The sequence below is a fragment of the Alexandromys fortis genome, unplaced genomic scaffold (assembly GCF_014885135.2).
Source record: "Alexandromys fortis isolate MF-2015 unplaced genomic scaffold, M_Fortis_MF-2015_v1.1 scaffold_0, whole genome shotgun sequence".
Taxonomy (NCBI): Eukaryota; Metazoa; Chordata; class Mammalia; order Rodentia; family Cricetidae; genus Alexandromys; species Alexandromys fortis.
This window is the reverse complement of record NW_026067949.1, coordinates 24,323,075-24,347,929: the sequence shown is the minus strand read 5'-3', so window position 1 is coordinate 24,347,929 and position 24,855 is coordinate 24,323,075. Positions and strand designations below refer to the sequence as shown.

Here is a 24,855-nt window from a genome sequence, read left to right as displayed (position 1 = left end):
CTGTAAGTCGGTGGGCCTGCATGATTAAAATGCACACAGTAAATACAACTTAAGGTCTTGTGTGGATTATAGGATTAAATTGATGGCAGCTGCTCCTGTGCTAGAATGGAGCATTCCCTGTCAATACCATCCTTTGATTTTACTAATGAAAGAACAAAATAATGAAGTAAAATAACAAGAGTGGAACACCTCTCCACTTGTGTGGTTCAGCCGTTCACCTCCTAGTGTGGTGTAGGTCAGTAAAGAAATGGCACCCGGGGATCTGTAGTACCTAGGTACAGATCACGACTCCGCACCCTCATCAGTGACCAGGTTTGTGTTCAGGGTTTTAAACTGACCCGTGGTGTTCCGTCAACTCTCTTGTATCTTCGCTGAGACGGTCCACACTTCTGAGCTCTGGCACCATGGAGTGTATTTGACTGGATAACTCAGGTGTGAGAGGGAACCTTCCCAGAGGTTTGTGGAAGGATTCCTGGGTCTTGACCTTGTCACAGGAGAATCTAAGGAAGGGGAGGGTAGTGCTGCCCTCCGTAACAGGAAGTAGACTGGAGAGATGGTTCATTTGGGTGGCAGCTGGGAGGACCTCAGTTCATATCTGTAGAACCCAGGGAAAGGCAAGTGCTGTAACACACCTGTAATCCCAGCACCCCTATATAACAAGATAGACAGCAACAGGAGAAGTTCCAGGTGGTGTTGGGTGAGGCTGGTATATGCAGCAGTGATGTGTTCAAACAGTTTAAAGCACCTGACATATCCTCTCACCTTTGTGGGGGCAGAGGTCAATGTTGGGTGTCTCCAGTTGTCCCCTCCTGTTTTTATGTTTTGAGAACTCATGGGTGTATACAAATATGATCACATCTACCCCCATTACCTCCTCCCAGCTTCTGCCTATATCCTGATCCCATGTGTATCTCCCCACTAAATGTCTTCTCTTTTCTAATAACCCACTAAGTCCAGTATCACGGTCCATATGTGCATGGCGGTACGGTAGCTCATTGGAGAATGGGCAGTTACTAGTGTCCACCCCCCAAAATCATCCTCTGTCGGCTATCAACTGGCGATAGCTCCTCAGTTAAGGATGGGGCTTTTGAGTCAGGCAGATCCTATACAGACAGCCACCCCATTTTCTAGAGGCCGGGCCCCTCACCTGGCACTGACTGTTTAGTTAATACTGGTTGGTCAGTAAGCTCCAGATAGCTTCTGTCTGTGTGCCCCTGGGGCTGGGATTGTAGGCGTGTGCTGCCCCACTGGCTTTTTACGTAAGTGCTCGAAGTGGAACCCAGCTCCTCATGCTTGTGCAGCAAGCCCTCAGTCGTGAGCTAGCGCACGGTCTCACTGATTAGACCTTAGGCGAGGCTGGCTGGCAGGCCAGGGAGCCCCAGGGCAACCCTCGTCTCAGTCTCCCAGTGCTGGGATTACAAGCACATACCCCCCCCCCATCCATCTTTTTATATGGGTGCTGGAGATGGAACATGGGTCCTTGTGTTTGCATGACAACCCCTTCACCTACTGCTCTGTGTGATGGGTGGGTATATATCGAGCCATTCTTCAGTAGATATATTTGAAGCACTAATAGCCTGACTCTCCAGTCCAGTGTAGTCTGTAATCCTCTCTTGGACAGAAAAGTTTTAGCCCAGAATTCCCCCAGAATGGTAGCATTGTTCAGACTTGGGGGATGGGATACTTCATGTGTCTTCCAATTAAGTAATTGACACAGGACATGTGGACCACCCTTTCCCAGTACCTACCTACTTCATAAAAATGTGCTAAGAAGAAAAGAACATGGTAGAACATTGGCTACTGGACAGAAGTCTGTCTGTCGTCCATGTCTCATGTTGTCTCCCCTCCCTCTCACTGCCCTATTTTTCCTGAGGAGAGACCTCACTGTGCAACCAAGGCTGATCTCTCACTCCTGGGATTAAATGATCCTCCTGCTAGGCCTCCCAAGTAGGTGGGGCAGCATCTGTACCACAGCTCATGGACAACACAGAATTGTGTTTTCATTCACCATACATGGTGAGTTTCTTGAGGCTTTCTACTACACCTGTTGTCTCTACCCCAAAGAAGACCTCAAGCATCTCACTATTTTTCACTTTAAAAAACCTTATTTTTCTTTCCCTGACCAAATAAAACAAAAATATGTAGGCAGTGTCTTCAGAGAAAGTCAGTAACAAGCTACATTTTTATGATAAGAATTTCTAGCCCCTGAATAATTCTCCAGTCAGTGTTTTGTGACCATTAATCTGGGTAATCTGGGGAAGAAGAAATCTGAAGGACCCTCTTCCTGCTGAATAAGGCCTGACCAGTGTCACTCCGTACACTGAGATCTGTCTCTGTGGTGACGAGCAGGAGGAGGAGCCACCTGTTTCCCCATGTGGCGATGCATTGGACAATATTATAATGTTTTCAAGATTTGGGAGAGATTTTTCCTTTCTCTCTAGCAAAGTGGTTGGTTTCTCTTCACTTTTTACTTTCTGCTGCTTGACAGTGTGCCTAGATCAGGTCTGGGGCTTCATGGCACCCACATTTTCTGTCCCTGTAGGGGACATGGTGGTCCAGTGTAAATGGCTCCGAGAAGAGGGAGTCCCTTTTCAGATGGTGCTGCCCCATTACTCTAAACCCTGGCCTTGACAAGAACTCCAGATTAGAAAGACTTGAGTGCGGGTGTCGGGTGACAGTGTGTGCCACACTCATCCTCTGCTGTACGGCCCTCTGTGTTACCTTAGGTTTCTAGGGAGCTCTTCACAAGGACTAATCTCTCCTCTCCAGCTTGCATCCGTGAGCTGCGTGGTTGTAGCAGGGATTGTATCAGCTGATGAATAGCAAGGGCAGGAGGGCACTCCAGAAATAGCAGTAATGATTGCAGGAAGGCCTCGTATCAATGAGGAACCGAGTCTGCAGTGGCTGGCTCAATTCATTAGAGTGAGGATATTAATGAAGCCAAAGGTGTGAGCTCAGCCCTGTGCAGGCCAGAGAGGGACATCTCCATGGGTTCCCGGCCTTTTCTCAGAGTTAGGGGTTGGAGTGGCCCGGGGACCTACTGGTCACAGAACAATAGGGAGCTGTGTGTCCTTTCTGTGGTGGGTTCACTGGGCCTTTTGTGTGGGAAGGTTAAGCCGGAAATGGAGGGCCTTGCTTCTTCCATGCCTGGCTGTGGGTCACTGATGTCTCTTTCTCGTTTCATTCCAGAGAGCCGGATGATCTTGGATGCCTTTGCCCAGCAGTGCAGTCGTGTTCTTAGTCTCTTAAATTGTGGAGGAAAACTCCTGGACTCCAGCCATTCTCAGTCCATGATTTCTTGCGTCAAGCAGGAAGGCTCTAGTTATAACGAAAGACAGGACCAGTGTCACATTGCAAAGGGGGTCCAGAGCCAGACCCCTGACAACATAGACATAGAAATGCAATATATGCAAAGAAAACAACAAACTTCTGCCTTTTTGAGAGTGTTCACTGACTCGCTCCAAAATTACCTGCTCTCGGGGAGCTTCCCGACTCCGAACACCTCAGCAGTCAGTGAGTATGGCCACCTGGCTGATGTGGACCCTCTCTCAACCTCCCCGGTGCATACATTAGGTGGCTGGACCTCCCCGGCAACGTCTGAGTCCCATGGTCACCCATCCTCCTCTACGCTGCCGGAGGAGGAAGAAGAGGAGGAAGAGGAAGGCTACTGTCCTCGATGCCAGGAGCTGGAGCAGGAGGTTATCTCATTGCAGCAAGAAAACGAAGAGCTCAGAAGGAAGTTAGAAAGCATTCCAGGTATGCAGCCACACTTGGAGCAGACAACAGCAGCGCCCGTGTGTGTGTGTGTGTGTGTGTGTGTGTGTGTGTGTGTGTGTGCGCGCGCGTGCGTGCAGCTTCAGTGAAGGGGATTGGGCCAGGATGTTGAAAAGTTGGAAAAGCAAGGTGTGTAAGATGTCCTTGGGTTACCCAGTCCAGGCAGAAATTCCAGGACCAGCGCTAACCTGACCTGTCTGTGTTAGCTGCGCGTTCTTAAGTCAAGCCCTGAGCCCATGGATGTCTCTATCAGTACATAAGTAATTCCTTGGCATGTAGTGCCATGGCCTTGCTGTGCATCAACTGTTGGGAATCCGAGAGTCCTTGGAAAATGGTCTGCATTTAACATGACCTGTGTGTCCCCTGGTGCAGGATGAATGAAACCATCCTTGTGTGAGCAGGACTCAGTCCTGAGGAAAGTATTACCTATACTGAGAGGCGGAGCCAGGAGAATCAGGAGTTCAGGGTCATCCTTGGCTACAGGAATTTGAGGCCAGCATGAGCTACACAAAAACCTGTCTCAAAAACAAACACATACTCACATGCATAGAGTTGCCAAATTAAAAATCCCTTCCCATGTTTCATTCAGAGGTTGGGCTCAGAACATCATAGAATCTGACTCTGTGTGTGTCTCAAAAGGACAGACGAGAAGTAAATCTGCGTGATGTGCTTCAGCCAGGCTGTCAGGCCTTCGGGACACGCTAGGAGAACCTAGAAAGCTGGTTAGACCACACTGTTTCTTGTCTGCCCACGCCAGGGAGAGATTTTACATTCTGCCAGCCCTGCAGATATGGCCCGTTCAGTGTAAGTTTACCTCCCGCATTTATCTTATTCCCATTCCTCCTCAGGGCAGGGAGAGAGATAGGCAGCTGCAGAGATTGACATCAGCCACTCAGAACTGTAGCCGGCAGCTTCTGCTGTTTTCCTAGCCGCTCTTAGCGGCCCTCCTTGGCCTCTTCCTGTGTAACACTTTCCAGAGTGGAAGAAAAGGTGACACAAATGTCCAGAATATTGCTAATTCCGAGTTCTAAATGTGTGGAAGTATTCTTGACATATCATATATTTGGGGTTCAGCCAGGCCAGGTGCTGGTGTCAGGGATAACTCACGGGTGGCCTGATGTAGTCATTGAACTTCCCAGAAAGGTGAAAATGCTGTGCTCTCTTGAGCACTCTCGATCAGATCTTGAATGACACTGATTGAAGTAGTCTAATGATAGTAGAGTTACTGTGGATACCCCGGGCTTATTGACTCTTAGTGACTGAAGTTTTAGGAAAAAGTGCCCCTAGACACCCACAGTAAGGTATAGGCTGTAACTGTATTTGTCCCTGCTCTCTAACGGGTCCAGGGCACCCCACTGTCCTAGAGACAGGGCATTCCCATAGGAAGACCTGGGGCTGTCTTGTAGTGTCTGCCCTATTTGATAGTCAGTTTGTGGCAGCCAGACATCCAGGACAGACAGGTACACAGGAGAAGGCAGCGTCCAGAAGTCAGGAGAGAGAATTTAAGAAGATTGAGATCAGTTGATTAAGTGCTGCAGACCACCCAATGGGAATGAAGTGTCTTCGGGTTCTCCTGAAGGTACTGCCGGGAACATGAATGGAGGGTCCTGCTTCATTTTCTCCCCTGAAGTAAAGCCTGGAGCACGTGTGAACTAAAGGGGGCTAGCCCGTCAGCCACAAGGAAAATGCTTCACTTGGGTGGTCACAAGAGGAAGGGAAGGTGTTAGGGCTAACCTAAAGCAGGTTGGGGAGGGCCTTCTAGTGCTGTGTGTTGCTGGTGAAGGGTCTGCCAGCCTCAAGCTGAGAGGCAGGCTTACTCTCAGAGGTCCTTTCAGAGGTCAGCAGTTCACCTCAAGGAAGTGACATTGGGACTTTTCCTTGTTAATGATCTCTGAGCACCTACCTGTCATTGACTGCATTTTGGATATTTTTAAGTCTTTGGAGAAATATTAATTGTGTCCCCACCTGCCCATCCTCTTTGAAACAGTCTCACTCCTGACCCTCAACCTCCCAATTCCTGAGATAATATATGTATGCATACTGCTGTGCCTGGCTCTTGCCTGTACTGTGTGGAAGGGAGTGAGGGAGGGCCTCTCACTGGCCTGGAGTTGATATTTAGTCTAGGCTGGCCAGTGCCCCAGCCCAGGGATCCTTCTTAGGACACCACATCTAGCCTTTTACATGGGTGCTAGAGCTGGAGCCAGGTCCTCGTGTCTGTAAGGAAAACATTTTATTGGCTGAGCTACCTTCCTCTGGTAGGAATTTTATAGTTTGTGCTCTTATATTTAGGTCTCCTCTGTAGTTTTTAATGTTTATGGTCTTATGATTTAGTGGTTGATTTTTGTTTATGATAATAAGTTTTCAGTCTTAATTTCTTTTGCATGTGAAAATTCAGTTTCCGGGGCTGGAGAGATGGCTCAGAAGTTTTTGCAGAGGACCCAGGTTCAGTTCCCAGCACACTCCATTTCCTGGGACCCAACCCCCTCCCGAGCTGCAGCGCTGGTATAGACATCGCAGCGTGCTCGTCCTTGTTCACCCAGATGCATACACGTGCACAAAATAAAAGTAAATAAATCTTTGAAAAATACAAAAAAATGTATTAGTTTTTCCCAGTATTAATATTGCTAGTATTTTTATAAAAATCTCTACTTCTGCCAGGCATGATGGAACACACCTTTAATTCCAACCCTGGAGAGGCAGAGGCAGATGGACCTCTTTTAGTTCAAGGCCAGCCTGATCTACGTAGAGAGATCCAGGCCAGCCCAGGCTTCATAGTGAGATCCTGTCTTTGTGTGAAAAAAAGAAAAACCTACTTTTCATCTTTTTGAGACAAGGTCTTAGTATATATAGCCCTGAAATTTCTGATCTTTGTGCCTTCCCTTGCCCATGGCCAGGTCTATAGGCATAGGCCATTGCGCCAGGCAGAAGTTCTATCGTTTTGGTTTATCCTAACTGTGTGGCCCCCATCAGCCATTCTTTTCATCTTTCAGACAAGGAAGTTGGGGCACAGTTGGGAGAGCAGCTTGCTTGGTGAAGATTGCGTTGCCCAAGCTTTCTGACTCGGTGTCCAGCCTGCAGAGTCCTCACTGTCAGGGTAGCTTTACTGTCTGACCGCCACGTGATCCTGAATTAGCCAATGGGTTGGTTAGTGAGCATGGTGACGGCTTGACTTCTGGCAGAGACCCGGAGCTTAGGCCTCTGAGAGCTTCAGCTGGCTAGTGAGTGTAGCCTTGTTTCTTCCATGCTCTGGGTGTCAGCACTTCAGCACTACAGTGGAAGGTCATTTTAAAAATGAATTCCCCAACAGAAATACAAGGAACATCCCTAAATAAATCGTGACAGAGACACTTGTTTCCAGCATAAGACCTGAAGCAAGGCGATCGCGGCTGGGACGTTTGTCAGACGACTCAGATTCCAAACTTCTGGTGCGCAAGTCTGCAAATGGCTTGCAAAAGTTCCAGTTTAGGGAGTTCCACGCATACCTTAGCAAGCGCACAGACTTGTGAATACAGAATCCAGGAGGGAGCCAGGAGTCCCTTAGTTGCAGATACAGAGCTAACCCCACTAGTTCCCTGTATCCTTAAACAGCACCACCAGTGAGGATCGCATCCCAAGCTTCTGAGAGTGGCTGCAGCTGACTCCTGCTGCTCGCTAGCTGTGACTCTGACGGCCATTTTCCCGTTCTGAGGCTCGATCTCACCTTCTGTTTGAGGGGCATAGGGTTCTGTGACTACCTGTGTGGCTGAAGGTGATGATGTTGAATTCCTGGCCCTCCTGCCTGCTCCTCACAGGAGTTGAGATTACAGGCTAGGCACCACTGTGTTTGGCTTCCTTCCTTCCTGAACAGCTTTGGAGACTTTTCAACCCTCAGTGCCCACAGTACACCAAGTGTCCAACCTCACTAAACAGTTGTGACTTTTGGGCAACCAGACACTTTATCTGACCCCTGTTCTGCCTACCCCCAAAATATAGCTGCCCTCTTGAGAAGCCTCTACGCATTCTTCAGTATGCAGTTGAAGCAAGACACTCCTATGAGAGAGCCTTCCTAACCTCCCAGCAGGCACACGCACAGCAAACCTCTGCTCAGGTTGTTCTCAAGCCTATGTTTACCAAGAGTAGTTGCCTGATGTCCTGATAAAGGTGAACAGGACGCTTTAGGGCAGGGACAAAGCCTGTCGTCTTAAAGTCGCGGTTCCTGTTGAAACAGGGCCTTGTCTTTATCAGAAGTCCAACCGGGCAACTGGAGGGGATTGATGCTGATCATTTGGTTTGAGGTATATTCTCTTCGGGAGCTTATTATATGTTACTGAAACAGATACAGTTAGGCTACTGAAGATTATTAAACAGATTGCTGGGATTGTCAGTAACAAAAGAATTCAACTTTCCTATAAAACTATTGAGTAATATTTTGAGACGTTTGAAGTCTTTGACTAACAAAATAGATTAAACAGTACTTGAGGAAAGGTCTGGGTGTGGTAGCGTGGGGCTATAAACCAGTCATTCAGGAAGCTGAGGCAAGAGGATGGCGAGCTCCAGGCCTACCTGGGCTACATGGCTAAATAATACCGGTATACTAAAATTATTAGCTGGAGACCCACTCAGCCTTAATATGGGAAAACCAAAACTGCGGCAGTTTCTTTAGAAAAGGCCCGCGTGGGAGTGGCTTACTCAGTATGGGCACTGAAGTAGCAGCCAACTTGTGATGCCTCTGAGGAGGTCATTGGACTGCTACTCCTAAAACGCTGGGGGCTCCCAGTAGGCTTTGCATCTGTTTCCCTTGCGGTGATTCAGTCGGTCCTCACAGGAACTGTGTAGTAGGTAATTATTGCAGTTTCACAGGCGTGAGTACAGGAGCTCAGAGGTAGTGTAGCTTGCTCAGGATCTCATTGGCAATGTCGGCACATTTGAAACAGTTGTACCCAACAGTTACTGTAGGAGTGTAGTCTGCTTTGGTCTTCCACTGTGGTAAGGACCCTGAGTGGGTATTTGACTCTTTCCCCCATGTAGATGAAGCAGCCTTAGAAATTAGGGGTGGGGCAGGGGTCTCTTTCCTGTTACGCCATCCCATTTCCACATTTTTTGATTATGTGACGAGCGTTGTAATCCCATGTAGAGGGAGGAACACCAGAAACGCCAGTGTTGGAATGGATACTAGGTACATCTTGGTTTCTTTTGTAAGCACCTTTTTTCCCTCTGGTTTTATGAGACAGGATGCTGCTGTGCAGCTCAGCCTGGCCTTTTAAGCTTGTGAATTTGTAAAACTCCTCATTTTCCAAGTGCTGGCATTGAAGACGTGCCCTGCTACACACAGTCTCTCCTTTCAGTAGAAGCTTCTGTGTTTCTAGTCCTCGTTTATTTTCTCAGTGAATCTGCAGACTGCCCAAGGGAACAAAGGAAACCTGCCCAGGGGGCCACAGTTTCTCCACTAATCAGAGTGGTTTGCTTAAATTCTTAATTGGCCCAAGGATGCAATTCCGTTTACAGCCTCTGGGGGAGTAATTGGCTCCTTAGGACCCTGTTGATACCTCCATAACTATGAGCCCCGACCTCTCTCTCCACTTTTTAGAGGCCGTAGGAACCCAAGGCAGCCCTGAATGCACAGAACCTTCCAGAGCACACTGGTTCCCATCTGCATGTGCTCTGTCCTCGGATGGGAATTCCGCTGTTCCTATGTGCTGTATACTGTCAGACTGAGAGTGGCTTTGCATAGTTTCCTGACTGGCCTGAGGGTGTAGCTGTGGGGCAGGCTGCTTTAATTCAGGCTTTAGTTCACCAGCCTCCAAAGTCGAGATTGACTGATAAGGGCTTGGGTGGCTTGGTTTGGTTTAGAGGGGGTTGTTTTGTTTTACAGTTTCGGTTTTGGTTTGGTTTCCCACAGAAAAAAAACATTTCACTTGTTTCTGCAGTTTCTGTGTGTAAGTCTAGGCAAGTGTCCAAAAAGGTACTAGCCAAGACATCTGGAGGCCTCTGTTTTCAGGGAAGATGTCTAGGGAACAGCTGGAAGGTGGGGGGAGGGGACATCCAGAGTCCAGGAAATCTACAGGTGATTTCAAATATTTTAAACTTAAAAATGATTGTGTGTAGGCGTGTAGGCACTCTGCGTAAGCACTGTGTGCATTCATGTGCCTGTAGAGGCCAGAAGAGGACAACTCACCCTGTACCACTTTCAATGAGAACGACAAAGTAATCAACAGGGCTAAGTAGCATAATCCCACAGCTGAAATAAATCGCTGTTAATAACACTTAATTCTTTCCCATTCTTTCAATGTACATATCTTTAACATCATTAAAGTTAGAGTGAATTTTCTGTTTCATGAATTGCTTTGTAAGTATTTTGTGCTTAAATTTGGAATTCCTTAATCACAAAGCATAAATATGGGTCAAAGGATGTTCATTCAAAATCCTACTTAGTGAGAATTACATATTTTACTACAGTTCTCATGCTAATCAAGGGTTGAACTGTATGCACGTCACAGGACATGTCCATTCCTATCTCAACTTTGCTGCCTTTAAAAAACAATAGAAGACCCAGTATATAGCCCGGGCTAGGCTGCACTTCACCTCCTTGTGCATCTGTCCCCAGAATTTGGGTTAAAGGTGTGTGACACCATGGCGGGCTCTTCTGCTCATCATCAGTTGGTACTGAATGCCAGAGGCACGCCCTCTGCACAGCGTGACAAAGTGGGAGTACCTGACATTTTCCCTTAATAATTAATTTTCTTAATAAATTTGTTTTCGTGCGCTCTGTGTTGATCATTTCTCCTCCCCCAACTCCTCCCAGAACCTCTCCAACCTTGTGTTCTCATTCTTTTTCCCCAAAAAGTAAGTAAATAAATATCAGAACAAACAAGCAAAAGACCAGGAAGACAAAAACAAAATGAGATGGAAAATCCATTTAAAAAACATGGAATTCATTTTGTGTTGGTCCTTGCTCCTGGCCATGGGGCTGCCCTGGAGTATGGTTGATATACCCCCTGACACTCATTCTATTGGAGAAAACTGATTTTTCCTTTCGTGGGTATAAATGGTTTCTCCTGGTGTTCGACCCCATGTTGAGAAGTAGCTAACATGTGCCCTCTCTGTTCCTCCCCACAGTGCCCTGCCAGACCGTCCTAGATTACCTAAAGACAGTGCTGCTGCACCACAACCAGCTCCTGCCGCAGCCCACAGACCAGCCCACCGAGGTAGGAGTTGCCTCTGGGAAGAGGGGCATGCAGATGGAATTTCCTCAGGTGAAGCCTGCTTCCAGCTTCCAGTCTCTGTGGAGTGGATAGGCTGGTCAAGCACGTTGCTGACTGGGGGAGTTTGTGGGTCTGTTACTGTGGACACATAGTCTGTGGATTTAATTTACAAAGGTTCATACGCACCTCAAAGGGGAAACAGCACCTTCAGTTGCAAAGGCGAGTCTTCCCCATTCCTTTGGAGCAGAGAAGTGGGAAATGGAGATAACATCCATCATGCCTTCAGGTAGAGCCCTGCTCTCCTTGGCCTGCTCTGGGGCCTCTGGCGTTCATTCCCTGGGGTTTCAGCATTCTGTCCCAGAACGTGCACACAAGTTGTTTTCTTTCTCGGAGCCACAGTAGAAGCACTCCTGACTCTATGGGCTGTTTGAACACACACAGTTTTACAAATTTGCAAAGCTCAGAGTTGATACGTTGCTGCCGTCTCATTTTTAGACTTTTTTTGAGTCCCCCTTTCTTCCTCATTCCTGGGCTTCCTTCCTCCCTTCTTCCATCACAGCAGGCTTCCGAAGCACCCTCTGCAGCCTTCCCATGCCATGCCCCAACACAGCTCGTAAACTCTCCTCGTCCCCATTAGCACCCTAGTGCCTCTGGGATTCTGAGAACCCTAGAATCTCAGATCATGCTTTCCAAATGATGACTCATTTTTAAACGATTAAACACGTCTAAGAACTGTTTGTACGGTCTCCACTGTTTTCATTACCTTCCCACCCTGTAACCTCGCTACCCTCACCATTTCTGAGTGATCTGCAGGAAACCCCGCACCTCACCCACCCCCACCTCCTTGCCTTTCCTGGGTGTCTGGTCCAGGAGCTCTTTCCATGGTCTTTGTGTCAGCGCTGTCTTCTGGCCCCTGCGTTTCGTGCTCATGACTTTCATCCATTGTTCCTGGGTTCTTGCCTTCTGTCTTGTTCTCTACTGTGTCAGTCAGTTTATGGTGCCTTCCTCCTCCACATGCTCGCCTCCCCCTTCCCTGCCATTTGAAGGCTGAAAGGTCCCCAGCATCACTATTCACTGCTCGGGCTGTCTGGGGATGTCCATACCCTCTTCACTCTGCACGGACTGCTCCAGTGCCCAACCTGTCCTCGCACCCAGGCGGAGCGCCAGCCCCGGCACTGGGTTGCTTTCTTATTCCCAACCTTCCATGTTAATTTTCTCCTTTCTGGTTACTCTTGGTGCCTTTTAGCTCTCTCTTTTCGCACAACAAAGTTGTCTTTCTAAATTCAAGATCAAGCCTATATTAAAATCCGTAATTGAAGACCGTGTTTGTCTGAAACACACGTGAAACGTACTTTCTCTAGGAAATGTCTCTGATTGCCCCTCCCTGCCTGTGGCTAACCGAAGTGTGACTGAAATAGAAGAGGGGGTGATGAGGACGGTTTCACTGAGAAAGTGCACGTGGGGCGCCCCAGCACCCACCTAGAAGTCCAGGTGTGTTTTGTGGCATGTGGCTCTAACCGGCCACACAGCAGAGGTGGGGACAGGCTTGCTAACCTGTCAGCCTTGTCAGTCTGTGAGCTCCAGGTTCAAGGAGAGACCCTGTCTCAAAAATAGAAGTGGTGCACATCTGTAAGGCTTTAATCCCAGTGCTCGGGAACCCCAGCATCGAACCCTGCCCTCCATGTTTCTAGGCATGAGTGCATTCATACCCCCCCCCAACAAATGAGTAAAGACAGAGGGAGGATTGCCTGTGTTCCCTTGGAAAGGGCTATTTAAACTTCATTGCCTGTCATCATCATTATTACTATACTGTTTTTATTGTCATTTCAGGCACCTGAGAATTTTCTCATTTTTATTATTTATCACATTTTATTCCTTTTAACTGTGCTAAAGCAGGATTATAACTCTCATCCATAACCCACAGGGCATCCTGAGTTATGTTTGGGGCTATAAATTACTGGTTCTTGATGAAAATTACCTCCTAATGGTAATTCTGCATTTTATGAGACCCATGTTTTATGTTGATCTGCTGTGGTTTGGAATTGCACAGGACTATTCTAAGATTTTCTCAAAGATGTGAAAAAATACCTGTCTTGGATTGTCAGCTACCTAGTCACAGACACCCTCCTCCTGAAATAGACACAGTTTAGGGGCACAACTCAGTATTAAGGGATGAACAGAAAATTAAGCCTTTCCCCATCCCTCCCACCCCACTTAAGAATTGTGACCAGCCATAGCTTTTCCTTAGGTAAGCACTCCAACCCCAGGGAAATACGTATATAGCATGGTGATGATATAGTAGTCTTGAGAAAATAAACAATTCAAGAAGTAGCTGTGCAGTTTTCTTCTAAGGTTGATGATGAATGTGTTCACGGGAACTGAACTGACCGTAAGGGGGGTGTTTTATTTTCGTGTATGTATGTGGACCATGTGTTTACGTAGTCCCCTCAGGCCCTGGAACTGGAATCACAAATGGTTCTGAGCTACCATGTGAATTGAACCCAGCCTTCTGGAAGAGCGATCCGTATTCTTAACATCCTAGCCATCTCTCCAGTGCCAGGCCCCTCCCTGTCCCAACGCCCACTATAATTGCACTACCTGGGGCAATGCCTTAGACTGCTCAGCAGTTGGTCAGTGAAGAGTGCAGCGGTTATTAAAGGACTTGAGCCAGTTTGGAGTCTGCCCACCTCCAGTTCCACCACTGCCTGGGTTGAAAGGTCATTCTGTGGAGATCCACTAAGCCCCTGTCCATGAGAAAGCAGTGAGGTATTTTCCCTCCTGCATCAGCCTTGAAGCTCAGCACCCTTTCAATCAGTGGGAATTTGTGTTGTACAGCCTGGCTAACCAGATTGCTGGCCTGGCTCCTCATTCTTTCCTCCATGCACTGCCCCAGACTGTATTCTGACCACCTCCTACTTAAGGGCAGCTGAAAGAACCTGTGGACCCTGGACTCCTGATTTCTTATCACACACATGCTCAAGGTCCCAGAGCCAAGGCTCTGTATGCTGCCACCTGTTGACCACCTACAGCCACTCCAGCAAGTTCAGGACATAGAACCCAGTGCATTTTAAAGCTAACCTGTCTGTAAATTCAGTGCACAGATCATAACCACAACTGCCTTCCTTAAAGGAAACCAAGTCCCAGCGTCCCCTTCAGGACAATGCTGAAGAAAGGAGTTTCTGTGTACTGTTGAGTGGCTGTGTGCTGGTCCCAATGCAGTCCTCACGGCCCCGCTGGCTTTTATACCATACCTTCTCCACGCTTCACTAAGCAAGCAGGTTTGAAATCAAACCCTGGCAGACCCAAACAGTGCCAAATTTATAACCTGTAGTAAATTTTCAGAGTTGTAAAACTGAATGAGTTTCCCCCCCCTTTTTTTTTAATTCTGTACACCTTAATTACTGGGGAAGAAGTACATTAAAACTGAGATCATGGGTTAATTAATTTTTCCTGGACTGTAGAATTTTATGGACAGACAGAACTAAAAGTAATGGTTACGTGGGTGCAAGTGACTAAACGTGGCTTGTAAATGCTACAGAAGTCCCCGTAATTAGTCCCACTGCAGCTGTTGAGCTTGGGAATTTTACAGCAGACATAAATTATGAAGTGAAAAGTAAGATTTTTGAGTTGACACATTGGTATTTGCAGAAGCTACAATTTGAGAAAAGCGGTTTTGCATTATTATTTTCTTTCTGGTCCCTCCTTTTAAACCCATTCTTTTCATGTTTTCACTGTTACACAATGACAATCAGGTGTTAGGTGCCTTAAGCACAAGTAATGCCTATTAAAATAGACTGTCGGCAGCATTTCTTGAGAACCTAACTGGCAGCCGGAGGATGAAGGGACCTGTTTGATCCCACTCTTCAAAGTCGTTTTTGCATATTTAATAGATTGAAAGGGAAAGTTACGGGTTATATTTAAAGAGTGTTCCCTGTCATTGGATCTTGACACATTTTAACCTACCTGTTAAAATGCGAGTCATAAATAGCTCCTCTTTCAAAGGTGTTCATTATACCTCATTGGCTCTTGTTATAGAAAATGCAAATGTAATTTGAAAAGTGCCCGTTCTGAGTGTGAGCAATTACTTGTGCTCTTCAATGCCCGGTTCATTGTCAGCGTAGCCACTTGGTTTAAAAGCATGTTTGCCTTTGAAATGGAGATCATTTGGCTTCTGGCTGGCTGGCTCAGTAGGTAATGAGAAAATATTTTCCTTTTCCAGGGAAGCAAGCAGCTGTTGAACAACTATCCTGTCTACATAACGAGCAAACAGTGGGACGAAGCTGTAAATTCTTCCAAGAAAGACGGGCGGCGGCTCCTCCGATACCTCATCAGATTTGTTTTCACAACCGATGAGCTTAAGTACTCATGCGGCCTTGGGAAAAGGAAAAGGTCAGTTCAGTCAGGAGAGACAGGTCCTGAAAGACGCCCTCTGGATCCAGTTAAAGTCACGTGCCTCCGAGGTACTGCATCCCTCCCCTCAGTGTCCACCATCCGTGATCCCATTTCACTGCATTGGCTGTGGCTCCCCACACAAGTGTTCAGCCATTACTGTATTTTTATTTTTTTTCAATCTTTGCACCAAGACCTCCTAAGCTTCATGTGGCCCATCTACTTGGCATTGAAAAGCTCTGTGAACGATTCTTTGCTTTTGCCTCGTTTTCACATAGTGGTAAAGGCATCGCATAGCACCTCATGTTTCACGCTTTCAGTTCAGATTTTCTTTGCTGCCAGAGAAGGCCGCATTCAGCAAAACTGGAGCGTAGGGAGATCCATACAGGGAGAGCATTGGTAAAAAGGGGGTCTTGCTTCCGTGGGCCTCATCTGACTTGTTTCTCTAGATGCAAAGCATACCAGAAATAGACGTTACCCATAAACCTTTTCAAGTTTTTTATTTTGTTTTGTTTTGTAGAGGAAGGAAGGAAGGAAGGAAGGAAGGAAGGAAGGAAGGAAGGAAGGAAGGAAGGAAGGAGAGAAGAGAAGAGAAAGGAAAGAAAGAAAGAAAGAAAGAAAGAAAGAAAGAAAGAAAGAAAGAAAGAAGAAGAAAAAAGAAAGAAAGAAAGAAAGCGCTTCCATGTTAAAAATTCTGCTTAGGTGACACAGTTTTGTCAGTATTTTAGGTGATTGCTTTGGTCTCCACGGTTGCAGTCAGGCGAAGGTTGGGGAACTAGCAGTTGATGGAGCAGGTTCCAGCACAGTCAAGTAGAAACATGATAGGGCCACCAGAACACTGTCCTGGAACACAAAGCAAAAAGCAAACCAGAAGACCCTTCATAGTTCAGTACTAATTTCATTGACCAGAAAGACGTTGATTTAGTCTGGATAGGCATCCAAATTTTTCCTATCTGGTGAGAAAGTCACAGTTTATTAGATGGTAGATAGACACACAGACATTCAGTTAGACAGACAGACAGGCAGAGCTACCTAGATGCCGCTTAGAGGCTTTGGTGATTGAAAGCTTGTCTCTGTGCTCGCCCCAGGGTGCAGCCTTCTCTTAGACGTTGGCGCTCTGTAACTCCTGCTGCCGAAGTACACGTGTCCTGTTGGGTAGCAGCTAGAGGTCTTCAGCTCACCCCACAGATTCTGTTCAGCACGAATTGAAGGGCTGGTGCATGCTTGGCTCTCAACCATCCTAGATGATTCTGATGCAAATGCCCCCCATGCTTGGGGAAGCCGCTGCCAGTCATTAACCAGTATCTGTGCTGTAAAGCGATCCTGTGAACCAATCCAAAAATTCCACATACTTTGCATGACCAGCTGGTGGGAGTTTCTAAAATTTAACTTATTTAACGAATCAGTCATAATTCCTTTTATTCCCAACAACATCAAAGGTGGTAGGTAGAATTGCTCACCAAGAGGCAGTGTTGGGCTTGGGCTTCTTATTTGTGGAGCCAAAACTGAACCAGCTGTGTCCCTTCTGGGGAAATGATTCTCAGTAGGTGAAACGCTTGCGGAATAGCTTGAGGGTCTGATTCATCCCCAGGATCCAGATAGAAAGCTGGGCAGAGAGCTGTTGAGGAAGACCTTCACCTTTGTTTTCAACAGCATATAGTCCCTAGAGGGTTCGGGTGGCCTCTGCTCTTGCTGTGGGAGCACTGGTGTGGGGTAGGTGGGTTGGAGTGAACAGCACTGTCATGGCATCGCACTGGTCCTCCATGTAACCTTTCTATAGTGCTCCTGGGACAGAAGAGCCTTTGTGTCGTCATCCACCGAAAGACCAGCTGTTTCCGCTTTCTTACTGTTGTTTGTGTTCCTGCAGAATTCATTAGGATGCACTGTACCTCCAACCCCGACTGGTGGATGCCCTCGGAGGAGCAGATAAACAAAGTGTTCAGCGATGCTGTGGGTCACGCCCGACAGGGCCGGGCAGTGGGAACTTTCCTGCACAACGGCGGCTCGTTTTACGAAGGCATGGATCACCAGGCGTCCCAGGATGAGGTCTTCAACAAGAGTTCACAGGATGGATCTGGGGACTAGCGGACAGGATCTTCACCCTCCCAGTGGTGTTTTTGTGTTTTGGTTTTTGTTTTGTTAAGAGCTCCAGTTGTGAATGTCCATTTCCTGTCACCCTAGAGTCCAAAGCATGTCCTTCTGTCAGACCCCTGCCCCACTGCCACAGTTCCCAAATAGAAATCCACTTTGGGGTTTTCTGGGATGTCTCTGGCACCTGCAGTAGATGTGGGGTGTATTATATCACCAAGGAAAAGGTACAGTTGACATTGAGGGTGTCTCCTATCCCAAGTCTTCAGGTCAGCCTGGCCTCCTGAGCAGAGCTGGTCTCCTGGGAAGGTTCAGTTAGTGTTCCTGCACGTGGGGGAAGGAAAGACACAGACTTTTTTAAAGAGACTAGCAACAAGCATTTTCTTATTTAGTTCAAGTAAGTTTTTGTCTTTTGATTTTCCAAAGACTTGAATTCAGAGTTCTCAGCAAAGACCCAGGATAGGTGACACTGTAAGCGTTCATATAGTAGAAGCCAGAGAACGGAGGCCGCGTCTGTTCAGTTGAGGTCAGCTACTTCTCCGTTATCTTCTAGACAAAACTCACTGTGCCGACCAGAAAGGCAGCCTGATTCTGTGGCTTATGAGCGCGAGGTTTCCCTTGTATCTTTAGGAAACACCCAGAGATTCAGAACCGTTTTCCAATGCCTCATTTCCTAAGTTCCCTGATGCACAGCTTCCATAGCCTTAAGTCAGCACAGTGCCCGTCGTGGGTTCAGTGAGAATTCCCACCAGCTAGCTGTTGGGTAAGACCAAGCCCAGGCTGTGACTGATGGCATCCGCTGCTGACCAGGGGTCTGGCATTGCAGACAGACATGCAGCTTCAAGGCCGTTCTGACAACTGTGCGGTGGCCTGGTGGTGGGTTCTCTGAAATTGGAGGGCCTTTCTGGACTGAGTGGCAGTTTAGAATGTATGAAACCTCTCTTTCCCGTCGTCATGGATGAACACGCCTCATCCAGCCGTGCCTCTGCTTTCCTCGCTAGTCCTCTGCAGCCTGAGCTCTCAGTCAACTGTTCTGCGTGCCTGGTTAACCTGTGGAATCCATATGTGAGAGTGGTGGTGCCCTGGGAGCCACTTCCCAGCAGAGGGTGCAGAGGTGCTGTAATTGTGTCTGATAAGGATTGAACTCTGGACAGGAGAGACTCACCAGACGAGTCACGATTACTGTGTTCTTTGTGGAACCAAGAGCTAAATGGACAGCCTTTGTTGAGGATCGTGAATGTCATCTACGAACACAGTGAAGAGCTTTGAAAATGGGACAGAAATTCGGACTGTCCATTTAGGAAAGGGGCTCTTGGGGAGGCCAGTTTTGTCAAAAATCACAACATGTTCACAATATATTCAATATTTCGTGTCAGAGTTTGAACAAATCAGCTGAGCAGTTTAGAAGCAAAAGAAATTGAGTAAATGAACTGTCATTTACAATAGGGGAGAGCGGTGCCTTTTGCATCCAAGAGAAGGTGTGTTTCTTAATGTGTGATCAAAGGTCTGGGCACTCTGTCCTCGGAAATGTCCGATGCCATAAAACCTTGTGGGGAGCTTGCCACCACCTCCTTCGCCTTTCCATCTTCCCTTGGCGCTGGGCTTCAGTTCCTCTTCCTGCTGGGTACTTTGTCCTTGCTGTAGCAGCCGTGTTTGTCCGCTGCTTTTAAGGAATGCAGACTTGCAGGTTGCATCTTTCCCCTGTAAGTCTGAGGAGTCTGCACACACTTTCCATACATCATCCTGGAGCCTGCTGTGGTGCAGGTCTTCACTGAGGGTGAAGGAGCATTTGGGGCCCCAACTCTCCACAGCTGTGGAGCAGGGACCGGAACCTCCAGACTGGCCTTTGCTTCTGCCACTTGAAAAGGCACCGGTGTTTGCTCCTGAGCCACCTGCTCTCTGCCTCTTGTTCTGTCTCCAAGTGAATGTCTGCTGTCAGCTGTTTCCCACAAGTTACCAGTTCTGAAACAGACGTGATGCTGGCCGTTGTGCACATGAGGATGTGTGCCCTGGGCCTAGGACCTGCAGTCCTCAGCCCCTGTGTGATTGCTGTTTTCTTTAGCTTAGATGACGGCCTGAAACGAGCAGGCAGCTGCTTAGACCTGACTCGGTGCTCTGCTGGCCCTTTGCTCTAGTGTGTGTCCATTTAAGGCTGCTACTGCTCGGTAGTAAAGCTGCTCTTCAGGTCATGGTGGTTTCCTTTGTGGTCACCCAAGTGTTAAATCAGCTGCAAAAGGTGCCATCTCTGGCAGGGATTCAGAGCTCACCGTTCATCAGGCTGCTCCCATTTCCCCACAAGCCTTTGATTTTTATGTTTGGAGGTCTGAGAATGTTGCCCGTCAGCTTGGTTTGATTTTCCACATCATTCTGGCAGTCAGACACATTGCTCCCCAACACGAAACTTCGTCCTCTGTCAACTTGTAGAATTACCCTGAGTCATTTAGTGTTGGTTTGAAGTAGACTTGAGTTAAAAACAGCTCAGATACAGCTGTGCCGCCGTGTCATTGTGAGAAAAATGTGGTTGCCAGGCTGGCGTGACTAACTGTGATGTTTTTGTCAGTGATTAGGTAGGTCCGGTGTCCTGGCTATCAAGCTCCGTGGTGAATAGTGAACGTTGTCCCGGTGTATTTTTCTTTTTCCATATTAAAATGCTTGCTTCTCACAGTGATTAACTCCCCAGGCACGGATCTTGCCAAGATGAGGATGACCCTGGATTTGACCCATCAGGGGACTGGGACCAGGAACCTGCAAAGGGGAGCACTGTTCTATGAGCATTTGATAAGGTCCCATTTCTCACTGGCCCTTTTGTGGGTGCAGTGTTCAGTCTGTCATGGTATCTAGAAAACTGAAACATTTCAAATTGGAGCTTTTTTTGCTTGAAAGCGTTTCTGCCAGGCCTTAATCCTGTTCCTCCTCCGTCACAGCATTTGGGGGACTTTCACCATGTGTTAAAAGGCTTCCCTCCAGGTCGCAAAGAGCACAGGAGTGCAAGAGTGCCGTCATCTCTTGGTCAGGTGTGGAGGGATGCGTGTCACCACTGTAGTCGGTGCGTGGTTCAGGGGTCGTCCCTGACCTTCATCAGTGACCAGCACTGCGAGGAGAGGCCTTCATCGGGAGGACAAGGAGACATGTGCTTACAGTTGTATTTGACACAGCTACTCTCTGTGGCATCAGGTTACGGTCACTGATAGCAATAGGATTTTATTATTTTCAGTCCAGTAGTAATTCTTGAAATAGTAGATGTTTACACAAAATCTAAACAATAACTCAAACTTAGGAATCTGCAGGTCTGTGATTTCTCCATGCCCCTGCCATTTAATGGCTTGTGCCTCACTTCTGCAGCTGAGAAGGAGATGGGGCTCCATGGGAAGATGTGCACCATGTCCAGAACATGGGCACTCATTGCCCTCATATGGGTTCTGTTTCGGTTTGGTTTTTTTGTTGTATTAGGGTTTTTCTTTGTTGTTGGTTTTTGTTTTGCGGTGCAGGGAGTTAAATATTATTCAGTATAAACTCTAGGCTAACCCTGACACCCCTGACTACCTCCTTAGTTTCTGTATAGACCGGTTATCGGTTTTGGTTGAAAGGTCATTTTTTGTTGACTTAGAAGATTTTAAATGTCTAGTTTCTTCGGTCAGTGCTGTACCTGTCACAGCACAGGTCTGTGTTCATCTGGGACAGCTATGACATGCGGATCTGGAGAAATGTGACAGAAAATGGTTTTGCACATACGGTGTGAGTCTTGCTGGTGTGTGTTTAATGTGGCGACACTTGCCAGAGCTGCTTGGCAAACACGTCAAGAGGGATGCTTGAGTCACAACTCTAATGCAAATGTGTTGAAACAGCAGTGTGTGTCGGTGTGGTATATTTTTGTAAACATGGTGGTGGCTTCTTTCAGTCATATAAGTACTGGATAAAAATAGCATTGAGACACTGGAGGAAGATGTCACTTAGCTGTTCACAAAGCTACTTGCATTATCAGCTGTGGTGTGTGTGTGTGTGTGTGTGTGTGTGTGTGTGTGTGTTTGTCTGTCTGTCTCTACAGGAGAGGGACAAATTGACATCAGCAATGTGGAGGACAAAAATAGTACCCATCACCACTTTTTGAAAAGTAAAGTTTAAAGCTTTAGGTGATGCATTTACGCATTAGAGGCCACTTGTACTCTCCATAGTATATTGAACCTTGGGAAATACTGAGAACTGGAATTCTCGCATTTAATGACTGACTTTGTCAGTCTTGACTGTTGAAGGCAGTAAACCACCAAAAACTTGGCTTCTGAGCTTCCATAACTGGCTGTGAGATCTGTGCTCTCATTGGATCACAGCTTCTGAAACTGCAGGAAAAGTACATCTGCTAGCGAGACCCATTTGAAAACCTGGGTCACTCTGAGCACTGGCACCCGTCCAGGCAGCCCGTGTGCCTCGCCATGCTGCAAAACAGTTTGGTCCCGTCGGAGATCACTCCCGTGGCAATAGTTAACTCCAGCTACCCGAGTGTGACTCTCGATTCCCTGTGTGCTAGTTGCTTCCATAAGCACTTTAATGCATCCTTCACAGCTGCCCTAAGCGGTCACTGCCCAGGGTGCTCACTGGAGGTCACTTTGAGCTCAGTAAGCAGAATGGCCCCTTCTGTTTGCCCCAGTCAGGCATGGTTCTCGAAGTCTGCCAACGCTTCAGAGTGAACGTTTTTGTTTTTTCTGATGCTGTCGAGGGAAAGCTGCCGTTTATATCACTAAATCTGCTTTGGGGGTGTGCAGGTGCTTAGATGACAGGTATGTGACACTCGGGCCTCCAGGAGTTCTCAGGGGGCTGGCATGAGTCATGGCCTGTTTGACAACCTGTGAGGGAGACCAGAAACTCAAGGAAATGGATACATCGAAGTCTAGAGTTCCCTTCTACTTGTGTTCTAGGTCCCTGTGCAAAGATGCAGGGGCTTAAAAGAAAACTTGGAGTTTTGTTTTCAGACTAGATCTTCTTGGGGAACACGTGGTGACCGCACTGGGTATTGGCCAGTGTTCCCATCTCTGTGTGGCTGGTTTTGCAGCCTCCTGGTGACACGAGTTTGGTGAAACAGGAGGTTCAGCTGACACCGTCACCATGTGGGCTGTAGAGGAAGCTGTGTAAAGAATATAGTGACCTGTTGATTTTGCCCCTGTAGTTTTAGCTTTAACATCTTTTGAGAGCATGCCAAAGCCACAAGGGGCCCGGCTTGTGCCTCTTGGGAGCAAACGCTGCTGGAGGGAGGCAGGGAACTTGTTCACTGTCCAGCCTGACCCTGCCCAGGCTAAGCCTCGCCTTCATGTCTCTCCTCTGCAGAATGGTGTGTTGCAGCTAACGCTGGGGCCAGTTGCCTTTATTCTATTTTCTATGATGAATACTTGTGGAGAAACTGTGACAAATCCATTGATCCTAATATTTTTATTGTTGGAGTCTTGTGGCTTCTCTGAATAATTTCTATTTGATTGTACTGTGTGGAATTCATACACACTAGGGATATGTTAATAAAGCTAAAATGCATAGTATAATATAGAATAGCAAAAAATTTTGTGAACAATTTATATAGAAGAGTAAGTTGTTTTTTAAGTGTTAGGCCATTTCTTTTAGGAACTTAAAATGTTATAAGAGTTTTTTAAACATTCAATATTTTTAATTATAAGAGACATTTGTTACTAGAGCTAATTATTTCAGGTGTTCTAATTGGAATATTGATTTTCTTACCTCATATACCTCTAGAATGCCACATGTTCTGTTGGGGATAAAATTGCACAATAAATGTCAAGTTATCTGTTAGATGTTTCAGCTTGCCTTATTTTTTCTTTTCGTGTGTGTGTATGGTGGGTATGCATATGTGTCTGCATCCTCATGTGTGGGGTGTACATGTGTGTGCACATTGTATGCATAGTGGAATCCCAAGGTTTATCTCAAGAATCTTCCGCTGTGTCTCTGCTGTATTATTTTTGAGGTGAGGCTTTACAGTCAATCCCAGAGCACATCGATAAGGCTAGTCATACTGGCCAGCTTGCTGTGGGTATCCCCTGGCCCTGCCTTCCAGACCTGGAATTACAGGCAAGCCACCACCCACACAGTATTTATGTTGAGGTCTAGGGCTCTACACTCAGATCCTTTTGCTTGCAATACAAGTGTTTCAGCCACTAAGCCCTCTCCCCAGCCCCTGGCTTGCTGTATTGCCTCCTTTGCCAATTCATTGTTACTGGTTTTTTGTTTTTGTTTTTCTTTTCAGTGTTTCTAGTTTCTTGTCTAGAGTCCTTTCCTCCCAAAGCTAAGGCATTCCTGCTTGTCTCTAAATGCAAGGAAATCTTCACTGCTCAACACCCAAATAAAAGCCAGCAGGATGGCTTGGTGGGTAAAGGTGACTGCTGCCAAGCCTAAAAACAGCCAGAGTCTGATCCTCCAGATCTCCATGGAGGGAGAGAGCTCACTCCCACATGGCATCCTCTGACCTCCATGCATACCGTAGCATATGTATATCCACACACATTGAATAAGTGGAATTTAAAAAAACCCTATCGTCTGTTATGCCAGGGAAATAACCAGAAATCCATCTGACCTAGGTGGGAGAGTGGGGAGGAAGTGACGCGTGATTGAGTAGGTGCCATCAGGACGCCTGTAAAGCTGCAGCTCCCTGCTACTCCGAACCCTTAGGTACTGCCTGTGTGTGGTGTTTGAACAGTGCGCCGAGCACAGAAGGAAATTGACTGGCCAAATAGGGCTGTGGCTGTGGCTCCCCGCTTTGAGTTACTGCAGAAAATATGGCTGACGTAACCATTACAGAAACGCAAATTTGAGCAAATGTTATTTCGTGAGCCAGATTATGGCCCCAGCTAAAGTTTCACTTTCAGGGAAATACAAAGGTGTTTATTTTTGCCCTCAAGACTGAAAATTTTAGCCAATAATTTTGTCCGAAAAACAATGCCTCAGGCAGAATAGTTTAGGTTAGAGCTAGAAGATTGGTTAAAATGGCGGGAGTTACTCTCTAGCACAGGAAGGATAAGCCTGAAGAAAAAAAAAACAGGTTCAAAAATCCAGTATAAATAATCCAGGACTGCATGAGCAATAAGCATTCTAAGAAGAAAATGAAACAATTCTCCTTATCGTAGCAGCAAAAGAATAGTAGACTTGAAATTTTAACAAAATAAATTCCCAACACTGCAAACTATAAAATAGGGACGGACGTTTAAGACATAAATAATGGGAAGTTCAATAAAGGACATTAGAATGCAGTGTTCCAGCCAGCATGATCTACAGAGTGAGTTCCAGGATAGCCAAGGTTACACAGAAACCCTGCCTCGTATACCTCACCCAGGCAGCCTTAGTGATACCATGCCTGGTTTTCAGCCGGCAGCTGCAGAAAACACCTAATTCCAGGACTTGAGTAGAGAGTGGGAACCTGCATATATATATA

At 46.9% G+C, this 24,855-nt stretch overlaps 1 protein-coding gene across 5 annotated transcripts in view; it reads left to right on the top strand.

The window, feature by feature from the left end:
* Bend4 (BEN domain containing 4) overlaps positions 1-23,222 on the top strand; it is a 28,545-nt gene extending 5,323 nt beyond the window's left edge. The window contains exons 2-5 of one of the 5 annotated variants that reach the window (XM_050150233.1): positions 3,190-3,756; positions 10,870-10,958; positions 15,175-15,415; positions 17,212-23,222. In XM_050150233.1, the coding sequence (XP_050006190.1) occupies positions 3,190-3,756; positions 10,870-10,958; positions 15,175-15,415; positions 17,212-17,429 (1,115 nt within the window). In that variant the 3' untranslated portion in view covers positions 17,430-23,222. Of the gene's footprint in view, positions 1-3,189; positions 3,757-10,869; positions 11,007-15,174; positions 15,952-17,211 lie in introns of those variants that run through there. The other 4 variants (XM_050150232.1, XM_050150234.1, XM_050150230.1 and 1 more) reach the window with 4 other exon arrangements.
* The last annotated feature ends 1,633 nt before the right edge of the window (positions 23,223-24,855 follow it).